The sequence below is a fragment of the Acartia tonsa genome, chromosome 4, assembly GCF_053477335.1.
Source record: "Acartia tonsa isolate MP-2025a chromosome 4, ASM5347733v1, whole genome shotgun sequence".
Lineage (NCBI taxonomy): Eukaryota > Metazoa > Arthropoda > Copepoda > Calanoida > Acartiidae > Acartia > Acartia tonsa.
The window spans coordinates 6681769-6703652 of NC_137263.1; the positions used below are offsets into that span (position 1 = coordinate 6681769).

General features: G+C 30.5%; 1 protein-coding gene across 1 annotated transcript in view; it reads right to left on the reverse strand.

Annotated features, from left to right (window-relative positions):
• Positions 1-21884, reverse strand: part of LOC145318194 (uncharacterized) — a 62225-nt gene that overhangs the window by 39686 nt on the left and 655 nt on the right. Inside the window, exons 2-5 of the mRNA XM_080159536.1 lie at positions 20954-21021; positions 11141-11285; positions 10101-10217; positions 1800-1870 (exon numbers count right to left, since the gene is read on the reverse strand). Of these exons, the coding sequence (XP_080015662.1) occupies positions 1800-1870; positions 10101-10217; positions 11141-11285; positions 20954-21021 (401 nt within the window). The remainder of the gene's footprint in view (positions 1-1799; positions 1871-10100; positions 10218-11140; positions 11286-20953; positions 21022-21884) is intronic.

Below are 21884 nucleotides of genomic sequence, written 5' to 3' on the forward strand. Positions count from 1 at the left end.
TTTCAAAAGCTTTTTCGTTCTTCGTATCTTTTTTCAGATACTCGCTGACACTCTATAACTATGGCCTGTTAGCTTGTCACGGCATCAGAGTTGGAAAATAAAACGTTATTTTTTCTTTTTGACATAACTATTCTTGTTTTCTATTTTTCTTTTTTTTAGAGGGTATGTTTCATGTTTCTGTAGACAATATATTTTTTGTAAACAACACTAAATAATATTGGTTGTTAAAATGTAAAACACATTTATATAAACCATGTTTAAGGAGGAGAGTGTTTTTTGCTAGGGGTAAGATAAAAATAAACTTCTTGGGACCTATAAGAAGCTTCACTGTCGAGGAAGTCATGTATATCCAGCGGTTAGCGAGAGCTTTTGGTACATACAAACACCAGACATCCTCTAATTTTTATAAGTATGCGTACTTATATTCATCCTAAGGTCATCAAATGTGATGGTCCGTCTAAACAATCTCTTTTATCCCGTGACAAATTATTATTTAATGGCCAGTACACTAGTATACTTCCTCTAGGGATAACATGAATAACCTCTAGTGAATGGTATACACTATTTCTATGTACCTCTTAATCAAATGTTGTTATTGTATGCGGCTAAACGTTCTACAGGTAACCAACCCTTTTTTTTATTGCACGATCTTTATCTGTAATTCCTTATTGTACATTGTACCAAGGAAGGAGGAGACATTGGGCTGTTTATTACACTAGTAACCAAAGTTTTACAATAATGCATTCTTATTCATTAGCTTAACAACTTAATAACAGAAAATTGTCTTATCTCTTTGTATTCCTGAAGTCGTACACTGTAATAAGTTGAGCCTTTCTTGGGCCAATATTCTAACTAATAATGTCGCGCATCTGACATAGCAGCAGTTGAAACCATTTCATCGATTCCAGTAGTTATTGCCGAGATTCGAACCCACAAACTACTACGTGACAACAAACGGTTGTCTGGAAGTCCTGACTCTACAGAGTTGCACATTTTTTTGGGCCAAGGCATTTAAGTCAAACACCAGAAATAGCAACAGTACGAACCATTTATATGTCTTTTGTTATGACGTGGTGTTTGGCCGAGAATACAACCCTTCACCTAGCCGACAACTAGCAAATGCCACTTGTTACGCTACAGCCGCAGGTTACAAGAAAAGCCACTGTTAAGACAAAATAAGACTTTTAAATATTGTTTAATATTTGTGGCAAGTGGGGGTGGGAGGGGGAACAAATAACAAAATATGGGATTTTATGCCAAAATATCTGGTTAATAATTTATTTTTATGTTAAAATCCCTGTGTAAAATAAAAAGACCAGGACGAACTAAATAGCCATAAAACATTTATCTGGCAAGATATTAGAGTTCATAACATTAACTTAATGGATTTTATTATTATTACACATTACTTTGTTAGATTGGTGGATTTATTATCTTTTTAAAATTTTTCATCCCTATATTACTGTCATATACCCTAAATTTTCAATTTTTTATCAGCGCAATCATCCTTACATCCTTTCATATTAAGATTCGATATTGTACAATATATATTCTGTACATATGAGTTTATATCGGGTTTTACAAGCATTTTCGATAAGGTTAAATCACTAAAATGTACAACATGAAAAGATTGTTAAATTAACAATTAAAAATTAAAATATGTATTTGTCCAGTAAAAAGATGTCATTTTGATAAAGTAACCTAAACCTATTATTTAATAATCCTTGATTTGGGCCACCATTAAAACAATTATTAATGTAACTAGCATGAAACAAGAAATATATGTAAATAGGAGTTACCTTTGATGGGACACTCTTGAGTTTCAGCATCCATTCTGAACATTGTCTTCAGGGGCTCGTCAACAGATATACTACAGGGAAAACAAATTATAAAAATTTTAAAATAGTTTAAATAATAGTTTTTTTATTCTTTAATGGCAGCAAAATAGCAGTATAGCCTAATTTAGAAATTAAATTTAGAAATCAAAAAGGATAAGTATTTCAGAACTTAATCTTTCCTAAAATGGAAAACACATTTAGTTCTGTAGTTAGAAGTAACTTACTACTTTTATATTAGGATGTAAATCTTTTATAGGCCTATTAGTGAATTACTGATGTTGGTTATTTATTATTGATGAAATTTTGTAAGCTTTGTTTATATGGATCATTTCAGCCTTGTTTTCTTTATTATGATGTTGTGATGATGCACACAAATATTTTGACACAGATTAATCTAGCAGAAAACAAGTAAAAGATTTCATGTGACAGATCATTTTCAGCCACACAAACCACTAGAAAACAGTGGATCAAGTCGGTTATACAGAAACTTTTTTTTAAAAATCATTTAAAGGCGTCAATTGGTTAAAAGTTTGCCGCACATTATCACAAACACTTTATATTAATTATAGCCAAGCCATTATAGGGGTTTTCTTGGCGCACGGAAACGCGCGAAAATTAAGCTGCAAGCTTCTTTTCACTAAAAAGATTGCACAACATTGTTTAGATTACTTTGGTATAGCCAAGCTGTAATTATACACAGGGGTTTTGCGTGGCGCTCGGAAATGCGTGAAAATTTTATTTTAATTTTACAACCTCCCTTTTCAAGAATTGGCGGACCTTCTTATAAATACAAATTTTGTGATCATAATTGAGTCTTTTCTGATAACGTGCAAACCTGACCTGTGGCCAGCCGATGGCCGTTAGCGCAGCTTTTGGAGGTTTTTCAACTCGATCCAAAACATAAACACATATTCACAAACAACCACATTTAAACACTATCATACCATCATTTACTCGCCCTCTTAAATATCAAAACAAGGATGACAACATCCATAAGTAGCGAAGCCCAAAAAAATTATGAATAGACATCTGGGGAAAATGATCTATAGAGTATGTTATAAAAAACTTAAATAATAAAAATCACGAAAACTTTTAAAATTCCACCAGTTAATCTTGAACAGGAGTTAAGAAATACACAAAAACTTTAAAAACTAGGAATCGATCTAGCACCCCAACTAATAAGGGTATCGTAATAAAACTTGATGGAAATATGTAAAGTTTAAACTTATTCAATCCCTGAAATTTCCAGCTGTCTATATTGTATAGGGATCGAAAAAATCAAGAAAACCTAAAAATCTAGGAATCGATCTAGCACCCCAACCAATAAAAGCATCTTAATAAAACTTGATGGAAATATGTAGAATTTGAATTTATTTAATCCCTGAAAATTCCAGCCATTCATCTTGAACAGGATTTGAGAAAATTGCAAAAAAGTAAAAATCTAGGAATCGATCTAGCACCCCAATTAATAGACAGATGGACAAAACAATGTATAAATTAGATACGCACATGTCATAGTAATCTTCACTAAAAAGTTCAGCTGTCTATCTCTAATAGGAGCCGAGAAAAACACGTTTCCCCCATAGCGTTACTGACTGACTGACGGACAGACAAAGTGAATTATAGAGTAGCTTCGCTACTAACAATACCCTTTCATACAAATTATTCTTTCATCCAAAGAAATTATACAAGAACTATACAAAATACACACAAAATAAAGGTGCTTTCACACAAACCTACCCACCTGTCACTTATTTTTAGTTTTTGGACAAACATATTTCTAGCTCCTGCACTTTCACAATCTAACCATATTTTTTTTATATATACAGGGCTCGTCTACCTACCAACCATATAATAGTCATGAAAACATTTTTTCCATAAAAGTTCGTCCAAAAAACTGCCACACTTACTCACAAACACATAGAGTAAGTTTTCAAGAATAGCTATTATCAATTTTATCATCTCTTTTTTGCCCTCTCTCTCTCTTTTGCACTGTATATCTATCTATCTATCTCTATCTCTCTCTCTGCTTGTTAAAGGCACCCAAGAAAACACAATAAAACAAAAAGATTCTTGATATTAAGCTTTTCAGAAATGATAATAAAGAAAATGTCAAAAGTTTTTATCTAAAACGGAGAAGATTATTTTTCAGGAGCGCAGCTTCTCTACAAGTATCACGTGTCAGTAGGATGCAATTTTATATATTCTACTTTACTCATCTACCCTCTTTTTTTGTTCACTTTTTCGTTCTACTTTTTTAGTTTGCCATACTAATTATCTGACCTCTCCCTTTTATTTAAAAAAAACACTAATTTCTTTTATTTAATATGCATTTGTTGATGTTCTTTTCGTTTGTTGTTCTTTTCATGCCAAATTTTTGATTAGCTTGTAAATTATTCGCTGCATGTGAATTGTCCTTGTTTCTCTGTGTAAAAAACTGGATCCTGTAGAATTACAACCAATAAATAGATCCAAAACAGAAAAGTAATAAATCATCTTCTGTAGACAATAAAATCTTATATGCCACATATCAACATTCACTTCTAGCTTATAAAAACCAATAAACCAAAAAAAATCATAGAAGCAAGTTGCGTGTGTGAATATTTTTGCCCCGACAGATCTCGTAAACGGCTAGACTCGTCGTAGAATGGACCAGTGGAAAGTTTAAGCAGTGAAAATTTAATGCATTTTGAGTCGGAGGGTTGAATTACCCCTCCGACTTGAAAATAACCCCCCAAACAATTCAGAGATATTTAAATCTGAAAAGAGCAAAAGATTAATATTATAAAAACAAAGCTTACAAAATGTTTAGATAAATAGCTTAAACTTTAACCTTTTGATACTTTAAAACTGTTATAAAATGATATTTGCAGTGTAAACAAAAGCCCTGTGAAAAGTGTGTAAGGTTTTACATAATCCCGTGCAATCCATAAATCTTTTCTTCTCTGCAGTTTTATGTTAAAAATAACATTTTCTAAAGTTAATCTTCCACAGCTGCAGAAATCTGTGTTCTTGTCCCCACAATACAGATAAGAAATTATAGACCAAAGACCTCCAAGGGGGGGGGGGGTTAAGTGGGGATTACCCCCCCAAAAAAAACGAATTTGGGGGTGCACCAAAAAAATCCCTCCCCCATTTTTTTTTTTTTTTTTTTTTTCGTAGGAGATATCCTTGGTTTTTTTTTTGTAGAACAGTTAGTAAATACTAGTATTAAAGTAACGGATTATCTGTCTGTCTGTTTGCAGTAGTTGGTGATCTAATGCAACTTATTCTAAAAATGTAATCAATTCGGAAAAAATCACGAAACCTATACGTGGTTTTGAGCTGTCATTGGGGGGGGGGGGGGCAACATGTAGTAAAATTGACGACATCTCAATTTGCATCTCAAATATTATTTAAGATTTATTTCACTTGTTGGTTATACCTTATACATGCCACTATGATCTCATAATTTTTTAAACGATCGTTCCTCACTTTCAAAGGAAGTATTTATAAGTCTTTAGAGGGCTTTAGGCTATTTAGAGTGGAGGGACGTTACCTTACACAGGAAATATGAACTAAAAAAGAAAACTAAACCAGTTTTTACCGTGTAACGAACCATTAAATATTAGATGTTTAAAAATCAATTATTAGAATTATCAAACGTTCTTCTAAATTCAAACATACAATAATTTAATAAATTTACTTTTTTGATAAAGCAACTCTAAAATCACGAAAAATATATTAAATTTAGATTATCGAAAGGTCTTTGAACTGAAATTTATGAAAAAATTTAGAATCTTAGAAAGTTTGTTTTGTGTGTCTAGAACTAATATTTACATAATGCACATGATGTGTACACTGTACACACTCTCCTCTACACCACTGTACACTTCCACTACACATTCCCCTCCAAAACAAATTTCTCATAAAAATGTAAATTTTTCATCCTGATTCAAAATCTGTCTCCCTTTTCAGAAACAATTAATTAATTGTAGAATACATTTACATATATGTACAATGTACATATTAAGGGGAGATTTAGAGATAAAAAGGGTGACAGTGGGCGTGATCATTGAAATTATAACAAGTAAGATTACGTGCAATACTAGAAAAGCTTTTTAACAAATCACAAAAGTGGAAAAAGAAGTATAAAAGATGTTTTATAAAAGTTGTGGAGTAAATAACGAAAGAATATATATAAAATGAATACAGAAACGAAAATAAGAAGCTATAAAGTTATTTAGAATGTATAAAAAAAAAGATATAAATATGAATTATGTAGAGTTAAAATGCTAGAAAGAGATTATATCATGAAAAGGAGTGAAGATTAAAGAGGGGAAACAGATGGAGAATGTGAGAGGATTAGTGCTAATTAGCATACAAAGTTAGATTCACCAATTATCCATATTTGTGCACCCCCCGCGCCCCCCCCCCCCCCCCAAACACTAACACCCACACATTGTAAAAACTAAGTGTCAGATTAAAATGGATTATGTAGAGAGCAGAGAGCTGGAGATGTTTAAAATGTGTAGAGTGGGGCTGTCAATAGTTATTGATGGCAGTCAACAGTTTTATGAGCTTGACAGCCGCATTTTTTACCACGGCGGTCTGTTAACTGCTGCAGATAATTTATTATGTCGGCCAGCTGGCAGTTCTTGTTTTACTAAAAAGAGTACTTAAAGAAATCAAATATACTTTTTATAATTATGATTTTGATTTTTTTGGCGGCTGCGATTGCAGAACCCCGAAGTTTTCCGTAGTTATATGCGGGGGAAGAAATGAAATCCTATACTTTTTATACAAATTTAGCTTTTTATATATATTTTGTAGAAAAACATTTTTTCATAAATTTAAATTCTTTAAAAATATATTAATATAAAGATTTCTAATAAAGCTGCGCTTTTAATATTGTGTAGATCTTTATCAAAACAAACTTTGACTGGAATACAAAAGAGAAAATGCATATTTAAAATTGTACTTTTAAAGCAAAGTTACCATTGGATCTTTTTCTCTATAATTAGGTCATGGCTGTGAGTCTGTCCGTCTCTTGAATCCTCTTTCTCACTATAATGGACACGCCTATTTTCAGAATCTTCTCTTGTTGACTGGGGTAGCTAAACAGACCTTACACTTCCCCTAACTCATGACATTGTTAAAAAAAAATTTCTTCTTGTCTATCGATTTTATTACTGTGTGTAACGAAAGAATATAATTTATTTATATTCTCATATTGTTATACTCATATGGATATAATTATTCTAGTTGTAGTATTTTAGCAAAAAGAATCAAGTTAGCAGCCAGATTAATGTAAACTATCTGTTTAGTTCCTTAAATCCTAAGATAATCTGAAATCTTTGCATCCATAAAAGTGTATTCTTATACAAGTTTCAAAAGGAGAAACTCCATGACGTTTTGACGTCATAAAATGGATAAAAAAGGATGATGTAAAAAACAATGATAAAATGATATAAAACAAAATATGACATCAAAATTTATATACTAAAATCTAAATGTTTAAAAGGCTTTTTATAATGTTTACAAGAAAGTTTGATTTAGTGTTCTGATTACCAGCTATTTTGACACATTTTAAATGAAATAATTATATGATTCTTCCTTCTTTAGCAATAACAGGATGTCTAATATGTATGTCTGTCTGTAGCTTAATATCTCGCTGAACCGATATGGTTCTCTTTTACAGTTAATTTTTGTAAAATGGGAAGATTTGATAACTATAAAAGGAAAGGTACCTACACCGCGCCGTCTCAAAAGAAATCGAACCTGAAAAAATACTCTCAACCTAAATGATGGTCACTATTACTATCTATAATGTTAATGAAAATTTTATCAAATTATTGCGCTTTACTTTAATTTTTTGGATGTTGACATCCTTGGTTAACCCAAAGTTTCTGAATCCTTATAGAAATGTTATTCATCTAAATATAAAACTTTCAAACTGTTTCAATATTTTTTGAAAACTTTATTTAATTTTTATTTCTGGATTTGTAATTAGAAGTTAGTTTTCAAACTAATCAAATGAATTTTTTGTTTATATTTCTTTTAATAAATCTTTTTAAACAAGGATGACAACATCCATAAAAGCGAAGCACTGAAACGGTAGGACAAACGGACATTAACACTTGTATAGTGTTAGAACTTAATTATCATAATATAAATTTATAAGAGTCAAAGCAAAATTGTAAGTAAATTTGTTGTAAAACTGCTTGATACAGGATAATTTTTATGGACATACTTACATTTTTAGGGCTTGATTATAGAGTTGCTTCGCTTATTACATTATACTTTGTTGTCCCAGGAATCAATATACCAAAAATCAGATCAATCCGATGATTTGATCACATAAAAATTTGTTGTTAAAAAAGTAAAAAAAATCAACATGTTTAAAATGGACGTACGGACATTTTGGTAATGATTATAGAGTTGCTATGCTTTCTAAATCGTACCTAACTACTAAAGGAATCACCATGCAAAATTTGAAATCGACAGGATAATTCTAACATGCCTAAATTAACGGAAAAAGCTATCCGTTACGGACGTACGGACGGACGGACGTACGGACGGACCGACCCTAATTATAGAAAAGCTTCGCCTTTAAAAATTGTATAATCTTTCAAAATCCTTTACCTCTACTTAGATTTTCATAATTGTAATCAAAAAAGTGTCTAATTGTCAATTTTAAACTCGATCTTTGGAAACAACTATGTTACAAAATTTGAATGAAAATATACCTTTGTTTATCCGATTTTTTTTTATAATCACCATCCTTGCTTTACAACATGTATTGTGTATAATTCATTGTAAACAAGGATTAGATTGTTCATAAAAAATCCATTTGAATACTTTAAAATCTGCCTTCTATTTGTTGATACAGTTACGTAAAATGCAAGATTTAAAATATGACGTATTTACTTTTTTAATCATTATTTTTGAGATAAACCCCGCTCATAACAATTCGTAATCTACAGCTTAAATGTAAAAAGACAGTATGATTATTTAAAGAAAAAACAGCCAAATCAATTAACAAGACGTATTGACCTACTGCTGAGGACAGGGGCGTCCAAGCTTTTTTTATGGGGGGGGGGGAATTTTTAACGGGGGGTAATTCGTTTTTGGGGGATAAAATGAAAAAAATTTAGGTGGTGCCTACGGGGGGGTGTGGTAATCCTCACTTTACCCCCCCCCCCCCTTGGACGTCTATGGCTGAGGATAAAGTCTAGTAGAAATATTAATAAGATATCCAAAGTTTTCGAATCTAACGGACACACTCTACAAGTAGAAAAGATTTTGCAATAAAAAAAATATTAAAGTATGAATAGCCTACATTATTCTCTTTACATACATATTATACATACATATATGATTGTAAAGGTAATAATAAGAAGTCCCATTAAATAGTTTATTATGGAGTAATATCAATAGGAATATGTAGGATAGAGGGTTTCAAATTATGTAACAAAATTAAATTCATGCTGGCTATAAATGTAAACATGAACAAAAATATAGTACGAATATTTTTACATTGATTTTTTATAAGAGGTTAAAAATGGGTAATTTTCCTAAATGTGGATGAAAATGAAATTTTTTGCGAATAGTTTTTAGAATTTTTTTAATGTTTTAACTTTTATTGATCTTGCTTGATTCTTTATAAGCATTAAAAAAAACATTTATGCATTTTTTTATGTTTATATTTCTAAATACAATTTAGAAACCCTCTAATGTAAGTATACATAAAGTTATGTAGACATACATTAAACAAAATATAAAACATAAATTATTCTATACGAGTATGAAAGGAATAGCTAGAATAATACAAAATAAATACTATAAAGGTTCAATTGTTAAGTTTTAGTGGCTGTTTTTACAAAAAAAAAATAGGGGCTCCCCCCCCCCCCCTCCTTCACCCTTACATTAATAGCTTTAAGTAAGATACCATTTGTATTTGTACCCCCTTGCATTTCATTTTTTCTTGGCGGAAGAGGATCACCTAATAGCCAAAAACCTTCATGGACCAATATAAAACTTCTATGAAAATATGGAACTGTTTGCTAGATCTTAAATAATACTACATACAGACAGACATCCTGTTTAATATATAAGAAAGAAAACTATTTGCTACCATTTCCTTCAACAGGTCAAAACAAATCCTATCGTTTTAGAAATAGCGCAAATACAATTTTTTTAATTATAAAACTAAAAACATATCAGTTTCGACTTTCAAATGTATTTTAATCCATGTTTTTAAAATTTTGCTAATTTGTTTTCCTGTGGCAAAGATGTTTATGGTTTCTGCCCTGCTGAACTATACACTTGCTCTCCTTGTACTGAAGTATATTCTTGTGTTTGCTGTGAATACTCAAGCATCTCAAGCAGCCCTCCGACCTAACACAAAAATATGTCTTGAACATCCATTCAGATTAGGTCACTTAGGCATTACGTAATCACAGAATTGTAATAGGTGTGCCTAATATGGTAAAATCACCATAAATTTCTTTTGTTGTAGAATTATATTGGAGAAAAATAATAAAGTATCAAGTCAATCTTGATTTCACCAAATGAGAAAAGTTTTTTTTCTTGATCTAATACAGAATTCTCATACCCTGACAAAATTAAGGAGGGGTGGATACACTGAAAAAAATCCTGTGTACGCCACTAATCTAATAAATAAGGACACAATATTTTTCCAAATTACTAAATCTAAATCAAATGTGCCGCGGAAGGAAAATCCGGAATAAAATAAATGAGCATCATCCGAGTTCTGCCAGAATTGATATTGAAAATCATTATCAACAAAACTTTATAGGTTTTTCTTTCTACAATTTTGTCCCTTCACAGATTCAATTTAGGTCTTTCTAGTAGTGTAACTACCTTACTTATGTCTGATTGAGTAAATTTTTTAAATCTAAGTTATCAGGTTCAGTTGCTTTTATTATGTTTTAATAAACCACTTTAATATAAGCTTTTAGAACAAACAGCTATAATAAATTTTTTGACTAGAAATGTTTTTGACATAGTATAAATAATTTCAAATCGTCAAAGGCGTTCTTTGAGATGACATTAAACAATCTTGTATTCAATTTTAACAAATTTTAGCAGGTGTTGTCAAAAATAACTAAATGTGACATTTTCAGTTTACTTTATTAAATTTATGTTTTTAAGTTTTTAAAATCTGTAAGTAAAGAGATTCACTGTAAGGACAGAACAATAAATTTGTGGTATCTGAACATTTTAAAAAGATGTTTGAAAGTTATTATGTCATTTTATTGACATTTGAAATGACCATGATAATTAAATATAAAACTTACTTGTCTTTGAATATGAACTGAGTACTGTGTCTTGACTTGACACAAGTTCCTTTGTGGGACATCTTGGGTCCTGAGATTTGTATTGTCTGGCGGACACCATTCTCATACCAGGAGCCAGCCCAGGCGTCAGGCAGCTCACATACACCTGCAATATTTATATTTTAATTACATCATTAAAATTATATAATATTCATATGTAATTAATTCATACTTATAGGGTCGGTCCTATTGTCATTTTTGTGTCAAATATGTTCTGAGGACAAAAATATATCATTGAAATATAGGTGTACATAAATGAAGTTTAAATAAGATTTATGATATGAGTATATAGTTGAAAATGGTGAAACATTTCTACATTGGTAAACTTCCTCGGTGGTTTCCCACAAAGTACCTAGTCGAGCACTGAAAGCACTACTTCCTCTTTAAAGATTCCAGCTCGAATGAATGTATAGAGTAGACATTAAAAATTATTTCAAATTGTTTTCTAATGAGAATTCTAAAACATAAAGTACCTTTTTAGGAACTGAACAGCCGACCACCCCCTTATTTTCTTTATAAATGTTAGGTTAGGTTTCATTTGGTTCTGGGCAGCCCTAGGTTTAGGGCCTCCCCAGAGATTAAGCTTTAGAAAAAATAAACTACAAGCTCCCTTATTTTCCATTTATAATTAAAATTAGGGGCGGGGGTTATCAGTGCTCAATAGACTCTTTGCGCGAAAGCACCAATATTCAATATTATTTTTCTTTGTTTTAAAATCCATAGACAGAGAGTATAGGTAGCTGAGCAGAGTGACTACTGCTGCAAAACAAAATCAATTTATTACAACTAATGATGGTAGGTAATCTATCTTTTATGTTTATATTATACATATGCATTAGTGGATCCACAGATTTTGCCATGCTGCAATAAATTTTATAGACCAACATTTTTTTACATTTATAGACTTCTACTAGAAATTGCAACAATTTCAAAAACAGGTTAACTTCAAAGCTTTACTCTTTATTTTAGTTAAAGTTTTAATAGATTTTCGAGTATCGCTTCAAAACCGATTAATATCCTGTGGATTAGAACCGGTTTTCAGCAGTACTGAAAAATTATGTCAGGCATCCAGTTTTCTACGAATATAAAACTGATTTTAATCTATTAATTGTACATTTTACATCCGCGAAAAGCTGTTTATAAAACGATGAGAGAAATAACTATTACGGCATATTTAGAGAAAAATCTATTAAAAATCCGTCTGCCTTAAATGGCCAAATCGACGAAGCCCAATCTGCACCACTTTTGTACCACTTTTGATTCCCGTGACGTCATAAAAATGGGGGAGATAAGAGGAGAGGTGAGAAATAAAACCCCTAAAAAAGAGATGGAAAATCCCTCATTATTATGACGCCACAGGAATCAAAAGTGGTGCAGATTGGGCTTCGTCGTCAAATCCGTAAGTCATATACAAAAAAAAATGTATGGTTTTGTTCTATAATTATTGTATATGTATGCAGTAGAAGGTTAGAATATTTGTACAACATTAAGAAGCAATTCATTTACTTTTTAAAAATCTGAGTAGGACAATTTTCTAGATTCTTGTACAAAACAAGATGTCGGTTGCTTTAAGCTAAGGGAGGGAAAGAGGACTTCCCTTCAGCTTAAGGGCTAGGGGCATTGCCACTGGAATACAATTTTATAATATACTCTTTTTATGAAAAAAAACCTCAACTTTTCTTGATAACAATAAAAATCCTTGAACCCTCGACCTTTTTTTTTATATTTGCAGTTAAGGGTAGTTTTATATAAGACATTGAATTGTATGTGTTTATTGTAAGTGCACTTGGCAAAGAAAAAGTTTTGCTATAACTATGGTGTTCAATAATTTCCACAGAAAAGCTAGTTTCTATTCGCCACCAAAAGCAAAATGCTAATATAAAACTTTTATTTTTTATTCTTTATTCTCGTCATTAACACCTTGTTAAATAATATTTGCTATTCTGGTTTTATCAAAATCGCAATGTGAAGAATTATAACACATTCGTAGAATTGAAAAACATCTTTACTCTATGTATTGTGTATATAAAGAGAATGGCATAGCAGAAGTGCAAATTGTACCAAAACAGGGTCTTTTTCGAATATATTTATACCTTTGACAAGTATTGTAATTCGAAGCAAAGCTACTCCTAAATACTATGACTGTGTTTTCTATCATTTGTCAGGCAAAATTACAGATTAAGGTAATTCATCTGGTTGGTAGTAAAAATCTTAAAATCAAGTATGATGTTTTTTAAAACCCAATACACCCTTCAACCTTTTTTTTCATGATGGAGGCATGGGTTGAGTCAACAAGGGGTTTAAAAAAAGGAAAATATGAAATAATTATAAATAAATTAAAAATTATACTTGAATATATATCTGAGGTACCCAGTAAACGTATATAAAAGGTAAAATAGTTAATCTAAGACTACAGAAGAAGAGTGTGGATGTGTGCAAAACTTATCAACAAAATGTACACAAATTAACAAACATATATCTTTTCATCAGATACCTTAACTCTAACTGGAAGGGGGGAGGGGATTTTTGGTATCATATGTTGAAGTTTTGTGTCATTTTAAATGTGAAAAATTTAGCAAGAATACCTTTTACGCAAATAATTTTACTCTCATAAAAACCTAGCGGCGGGTTCTTATTTTGCCCCCCCCCCCCTTCCATGTAGAGTTAACACACACTCTTATCTTTTACAAACTTTGATGCATTTCTCAAAATAATAGAGCATACGGGTTTATTAATCAAAACTGAATCATAAATTTCTTAGAACTTTTTTTATGGCCTTTTTTTAAACTTGATTGAACGAAGTCAAATCCCATATCCTTCCTTGTTGTCGTCCATTGTCTTTCCCCATAATTTTCTAATAATGGTTATGATTACAAGGATATAGTGTCACGGGTATTTTATTCATATATTTTAATTCCTGATATAATCCATAGATATTGGTCAATACGTTCCTCTATGGCCAGGGGATGAAATGGGGTAATGTCATAATAAAAGAAACATTTTATCAGGGTATATCCATTTTTTTAGTCTACAATTAAATAATTTAAATTTCTTTTATCTTACAATATTTACTAATTCATAAATTAGATTTTTGGAGATGGGAGAGGATCAATTTAACCTTCCCTTGAACTCCCTTTCAAAACCCTTCATTTTTTTCTTTAAAAATAAAAATTGAGGGTTGTCATATTAGCCATATTAGCAAAATAAAGGATCCCACCAAATATTGTTGTCAATGAAAAAGAGATGTATTTGTTGCAGGTTTGTGGAAGGAAATAAAGAAACCTGTGAAAGAAGAAAAGTGCAATATGATTTATTTTTCACTGTCACTCACTCAATTCACATAAATTTATAAATAAAATATTTATATATAAGTTTCACACCACAGCAAGGACACTCAAGTTCTTAGAAGAATAGTTCTGAAGCAGCTTAAACTGTCTCCAAAAAAAGTGAACAAATTTTACAACGCTTAGTCGAACTATCCCGATTGACGTAATATCAGAAGGAAATATGATGACAATCGGCATAGTTTAGCCAAATGTTTAGACATTGTCCCCCTATTTTTGAACACACTATAAGATGCTTCATAGTTCTTTAATGATATTATTTTAGTTTTCAAGATTTTTGGAGCTAGACTACTATAAAATTAATGTTCTTGTTTGTAGGTCAGTTGGCTTGAAATGAGTTTACATTTATTCCAGGTAATGCCGCCCCTAAAGTTCTCATTTATCTTATTCTAAATTATCATAATTGTATTATTTTTACATTATTTCTTAATTTTAGAGGCAAAAGATTTGTTTATCTTTACAAAATTATCTACTTCTTAACATAAAAATCTATAGAAAGTTCTTTTTTGAAATTTAACCAAAAATGGCGAAAGTATAACGAGTAAAGGAGACCTAATTTTTTTTACTCCAACTTAAATTAACCTAAATAGATATAAAAGATTTTTAGTAGCAAAAAAGTAAAAATTATAAAAACATTGACAAGAAATGGAGCAGCTTTGTATTCTCTTGTGAGAGATGTTACAAAGATTGTTTTGAAAGCCAGACTCAGATAAAACTTTATAAAGTTTTTGTTCAACTAATGATAACGTTTAATATCTTGATTGTTGCATTCAATGAAACATTATTTGTTTTATTTCTAGACCTTATACTGAATTTTTAGGGATAAAAAATCTATTTTTACAAATTATCGTGCAGTTATTTTATCAACATAAATAAGTATTAACAAGGATGACAACATCCATAAAAGCGAAGCTCTGAAACGATAGGATACACGGACATTAACACTTGTATAGTGTCAGAACTGAATAATCAGAATATAAATGAATGAGAGTCAAAACAAATTGTGAGTAAATTTGTTGAAAAACTTCATGATACAGGATAATTTTTATGGACATACTTACATTTTTAGGACTTGATTTTAGAGTTGATTTGCTTATAATATTGTACTTTGTTGTCCCATGAATCAGTATACCAAAAATCAGAACATTCGGATAATTAAATCACATAACAAAATTTTGTTAAAAAAGTAAAAAATCAACATGTTTAAAATGGACGTACGGACATTCTGGTAATGATTATAGAGTTGCTACGCTTTCTAAATCATACCTAACTACTTCAGGAATCACCATGCAAAGTTTGAAATCGATAGGACAATTCTAACATGCCTAAATTAACAAAAAAAAGCTATCTGTCTCAGACGTACGGACGGACGTACGGACCGACCCTAATTATAGAAAAGCTTCGCTTTTAAAAATGTTATTACTACTTATAGAATGTAATATAGTATAACATTTTATCGTTAACAATTTCAGTTATCGACAATTAATGAATAAATGTTGATTCATGCTTCTAATTTTGATCTAGTGTATGCAATGATAGATATAATAATTAAAGTAGGTGCCAAATATTGACTGACTATAGATGCCCAATATTTACTATAATTATATCAATTATATACAGAGTATCTGTGAGTGCCTATACACCACTGCAATGGATATTTTAGGTTAACTTTCCTGTATAAAGTTATTTTATTAAATAAAATTACAGTAGAATATCTACCTGTGGGGGCCAACAACTTAGTTGTAATAATAACAAAAAATAAGAACCTTGGAATTCTACTTGGGTTTATGTTTGCAAAATGGTATTGGATATTGGTACTATGATACTCGCTTCTTCTTTATATAAATATGCAGTTTGCACTGATGAGCTCCGCCAACCAGAAATATAATAAACCATGTTTTAAAGTTCAATATGTACAATTTGCCCGTAACACTAAGAAAATCTTCAAATTCCTTTCGCTGTTTTATGAAAATTCTGTTACGAATATTCATCGCCACTAAGCATCTGCTATACAAATCACTTTCTACGCATGATATTCTTTAACAAAAGCTTTTTTGGGGTGCTATTTGAGATATGTAGCTTCTTAAAATAAATTAACCGGTATGAACCTATTATTTAAACCCTTTTTTATATCTAAAAATTAAATTGATTTTTTTATTGATTCGATACAATCCTTGTTTGTAATTTTATAATCATTGACAAAGTTTGTCAAGTAATTTTTTTGGTTTACTCAATAATTTCTATATATTGATTTATATTTTTCATCCAAACCAAATTAGATTTTAATATTAAACAAAGTTTGTAATGACAGCCAATTCTAGAATTAGTATTTATTTGAATTTAATTTCTACTTGAGTGTATGTCTAATTACTGCATTTGTTTAATTAAACATTGTTCTCAACTATTTAGACTCAAAACTGTAATTTAAGTGCATAAAATACAAAATCCTTACCTATCCATCTATCTTAGTGTCTCTAAAATTTTAGATAGTGGGACAAAGTGACTAAAAAATCAGCCATGTGACGTCATAAAAATGAGGGATTATTCATCTCTTTTTTTATTGGTTTTCTCCCAATTCTCCTCTCATCTCCCTCATTTTTATGACGTCTCATGGCTGATTTTTGAGTCAATTTGAACCATTACATCGTAAGAGTGAAATAGTGATCGTATTGAACTGGCACGTACGTAGAATCTAATTGCATCTCTTGGCATGTGAGCTAGTTTTATTGGCCAATTGGTCGAGAAGAAAATGTAGTGTACAAAATCGAATACTAATTTAGCCCCACACCGGAAAATATTTATGTACACTGCACTGTAAAAAATACCTATCTTTATACTTTTTGCTATTCTGCGTGATAATTTTTTTCAGTGCAGTGCTGTAATAATCTGCATTCTACTTTTTTTTTGCATATGCACGAATATTCAATTTAGACTTTAGAAACCTTTTTCACTTAGAATAAAGCCCAATTCTGGATGTAAGAAATTATATTAAAAGTAATGTAAAATTTTGCATTTTTGACACAATAAAAAGTTAAAGTACATCTAGAACTAAAACAAATATATTATCACAAAAAATGCTTCACAGTGCGTCCGAAGGTGCTTTGACTTTTGTTTCAGAACCTAAATTGGGACATATTGCATTTCATTACCCTAGGTTAGGTAACTTCATTTCACTTTTCAATAAAATCTAAAATGCAGCCGTTTTTGAGAAAATTAGATTTGAAAAATTTTCAAGTTCAATTTCATCCCCTATGAGTTACCGCATAATCATGACAAGTAAAGCAAAGATTATTTATCTAAAATTTTGAACAAGTTTGCTTTTATAAAGTTCTTCATAAAACCACTCCTGAAGGGAGTTAATTAATGGCCATTTCTATCACTAGCTTTGCTAAGGTCACGGAAATTCAGCCTTAAATATATCATATATAGATAGAGAGGTTTTATGAAAGACTTCATAAAAGCAAAGTTGTTCAAAATTTTAAATAGATAATCTTTGAACTTGAAATTTTCACATCTATTTTTCTCAAAAACGGCTGCATTTTAGATTTTATTAAAAAGTGACCCTAGGGTAATGAAATGCACTATGTCCCAATTTAGGTTCTGACACAAAAGTCAACGCACCTTCAAACGCACTGTGGCTTAAACAAAGAAAATAAATCCACACATTATAGAACAAATATTGCATGTAGAAAATTTATTCTAACTTTCAGTTCATATTTTACAGGAGACCCCCAAAGTTACATAAAAATTTTCTATTAATTGTCGAGGTCAAAATTTATCCATTGATAATTTTAACATTTTTTATCGTCCATTGTCTTATCCCTTTAAGATCACTGCTTACAATTAAAAATTTTGAAAAAGCGATTCAAAAGTGTTCTTACAAAGTTAAAACAAAGGATTGATGGTTGTCAAGTAGAAATAAATAGGATTTTGTCGAAAAACTTAGATTGGCCATAATCAACAAACTGTTTAACATTCGCAAAAAATGTACATGCCAATTAAATTAGAGGGGCTGATCAAAGCAAATTATCAGTAAGTGTTATGGTATAAATTTGCGGTTCTGATGATCTGATAATGTATTATTACATTTTGCGCAAGTAATGGGACACTAAATTTTAACGTTGATTACGCACCATTGCGTGAAGTGTTCCGAGGGGGAAATAATTTATTCATGAAACCATTATTGACTTACTTTACTTGTATATTTAATGTTATTAATGCATAAGTTAGCCCCTTTTTGTGGTAAATGGGTAATTAGTCTGTTAATAATAAATTAAATACATAAAGTGTTTATACATTCATATTTTTTTTAACATTGTTTAATTTATGCTTAATTTTCTTGCTTATTACTAATAACTTCAACTTAAAAATTGATTCTTCCCATAGCCTATTTCTTAGTAGCGTCATAGGATTCTAATGCCCAAACGGCTACAGCCTACACTTTCAGAAAACATACTTAATATACACATTTTCGCCTCTTCCTTTACCGCGAGCTCCCTATATACACACACTAGCGGTTACGCCCCGAGAGTTATCTAAGGGCACTTCAGGGCGAAGGGCGGATGTTGACCCTTGCCCATTTTTTTTTAGTTTTAAAAAGAAAAATGATAAAACTTAGGTCATTGGACCTACAAGAAACTATATTGTAAAGGAGAATCATATCGGTCTAGCAAGTATGATAATAAAAAACATTACTCCCCACAAGCCCTTTCAAGATATGAGTTTTTCTTGCTTATTTTTTAGTCTTTTTAAAGGATCCAATTGCAAAGACACATACTTTTGGAACACTTATTTTATACATCTTAATTGGAACTGATAATCTATTTAATAGTGAGACAATTGTCTTCCATTATTAAAATGTTAAAGAAATAACTTGTGTTTATATAATTAAATACTTTATATAATAGGATTTTAGGTCTTGGTTACCTATAATTTTTTGTGCTCTAGGCTGAGAAAAAAAGTGAATGACTTCTTATGCATTTGGTTACCAGTTTCCACCGCCAAAACTGACAAAACTTTTACAAAATATTTACTTTTTAGCTTATCTTACTTCAAAATTATTTAAGGAAAAAAGTGATAAGCAATGACATAATTTTTTTTTAAAGCTTATAGAAGTGCAACATTTAGGGAAAAAAATAAGTTAATTTTAGTTTATATTAATTTTTACATACATTTCTTCTAATCTGTTTAAAGCATTTTTCCTTTTATTATCTAGTGCAATCATGTGAAAAAAAGGTAAAGCGATACAAAATATAAATTGATACCAATTAACTTTCGTATTAAAACATTAGGTTTATATCATGAAAAAAATCTTTTAAAGGAAACAAGGAAAAAAATACTTTACTTTGTACAAATTAGCGATTACGCCCCTAGCCTCTAGGGGAGGTTAGGAAAAAATCCTTCAACCATCTCAAGACCTTTATAAAGCTTCACTGAAAAGTACTTCCAATTTAGATCAGTATCTTCCGAGATCATTTGCTTCAGACAAAAAAACCTTACTACATTATATTATAGGATACACATACATGCACAAGTCATGGAGAATCTTGGCTCCTAAAATTGCAACCCACCACCACCCTCCCTTATCTTTCCCCTCCTACCCCAGATCCCGTTTATTTGCAACACTTTAAAGATTGAGGAATGAATGGATAAGATTGAAATGATGCGCTGCAGACACATTTTGCAAATCAACAAGTCAACATTTAATTCAAGAATATGCATCAACCAAAAACCTCCCCAATTTTACACACAACCCTATGGCTAACAAAAACATACAAACAAACACAGCTTTCATCTTTATATTTTTAGTGGCGAAGATACTATAAACTTTCAGTTATCCACTCCTTAATCTATGTTCAAGGGAAAACACTGGTATTTTATATCTTGTAAAGATTCCTATGACTTTATGCATCCTTCTGTCCATGAAACGGATGGATATATTATTTATAAGAAAAAATATTATTTTTTAGGTTGCTAACAAAGGTAGATGTCTAAATTTTCTTGTGAAGGTTCCCAAAAAAATAAACATCTATTCCCTTTGCTTTTTTGTCGCAATGGCCTCTTTTTTCTGTTTATGATCTTTGTTATTGTGGATGTTGTCATCCTTGATTTATACCTAAGCATTTTTTTTTGAGATTTTTTTATGCACGTGTCATTTAAGCTGATGAAACCCACTGAACTCGGAAGCACTGATTTAGCATATGATTTCAAAGCAGTATTTAATGAAAATGGCCACAGCTGACATGAATATTTTAATCTTAAATAGTTTGTTTTATGTCTATGTTGACATAATGTTAACATGTACCTATTATAATATATTTAGTTACGACTATTACATCCATTATATAAGGATTGATAGACAGATATATCACCAGGTAATAATATAGTTGGGACTACTAAACCAATTATAACAATCATATAATATGTTTACCTGTAACTACAATATCAGTTGGGACCCCAATACCAATTAGAACCAGCCAGGTACACAGATACAAACTTCTAAAATAAAGAAATAATTCACGATTGGAAAAATACAGATATTATTTTTTAAAATCTTAGTTAATGCTTCAAGTCATTTACTTAGACAGACATATCTTAAAAAAATGTTAAGCATAACTGTATATTTGTGGTTTAACTATACACCTATTAAATTTATGGACTGTCTTAATTTTTGTTATTAATTGACAAATATAGTGTTCTTTCCTGAAATTAATTGCTATAATTTGGCTTAGATTGTTTATTTTAGTAGTAATTAAGGTTAAGCTATCAAATACTTTTTAGAACAGCCAAGTACAAAAATATAAATTATTACTTACAAGAAACATGAAGTAATTTTAATTAATTAATTCCAAATTTATGTCAAATTCTATGTAATGTGAATAATTGCAGCTAAAACTTGGTCAATAATTAAAGGACACTCCAAATGTTATTCCCGAAGAAAAATAAAAAATACTGTATTGAAGTATGAAAATGTAAATGCTATCTATAGATACTTTTTTAAAATAACGCCGCTTGTTCTTAAAAATATTCCTTTCATGATAAAATAAAATTTTGTAGTGTCCCTTAAATTAAGGACTCTGTAATTAAAATACATTCCAGGGACAGTGAGTGCAAAAGTAAAAAGTTTTTAATTAGAAACCCGTCAGAAAATATTCTATAATTCATCGAAACGACAAGTGAACCACAAAAGTCCCCACAATTCTATTTATTTAAAACTTTTAGTTATCCGCAGTTAACCTTACTTTAAAATAAGATACAAAAAAAAGGTTCAATATGTTTTTGGTTCTTTTTCAGTGAAAGGAAATTGGTGATTCATAAAAATCACTATTTAAACAACAAATATAAAGTTGTAATTTTTAAGA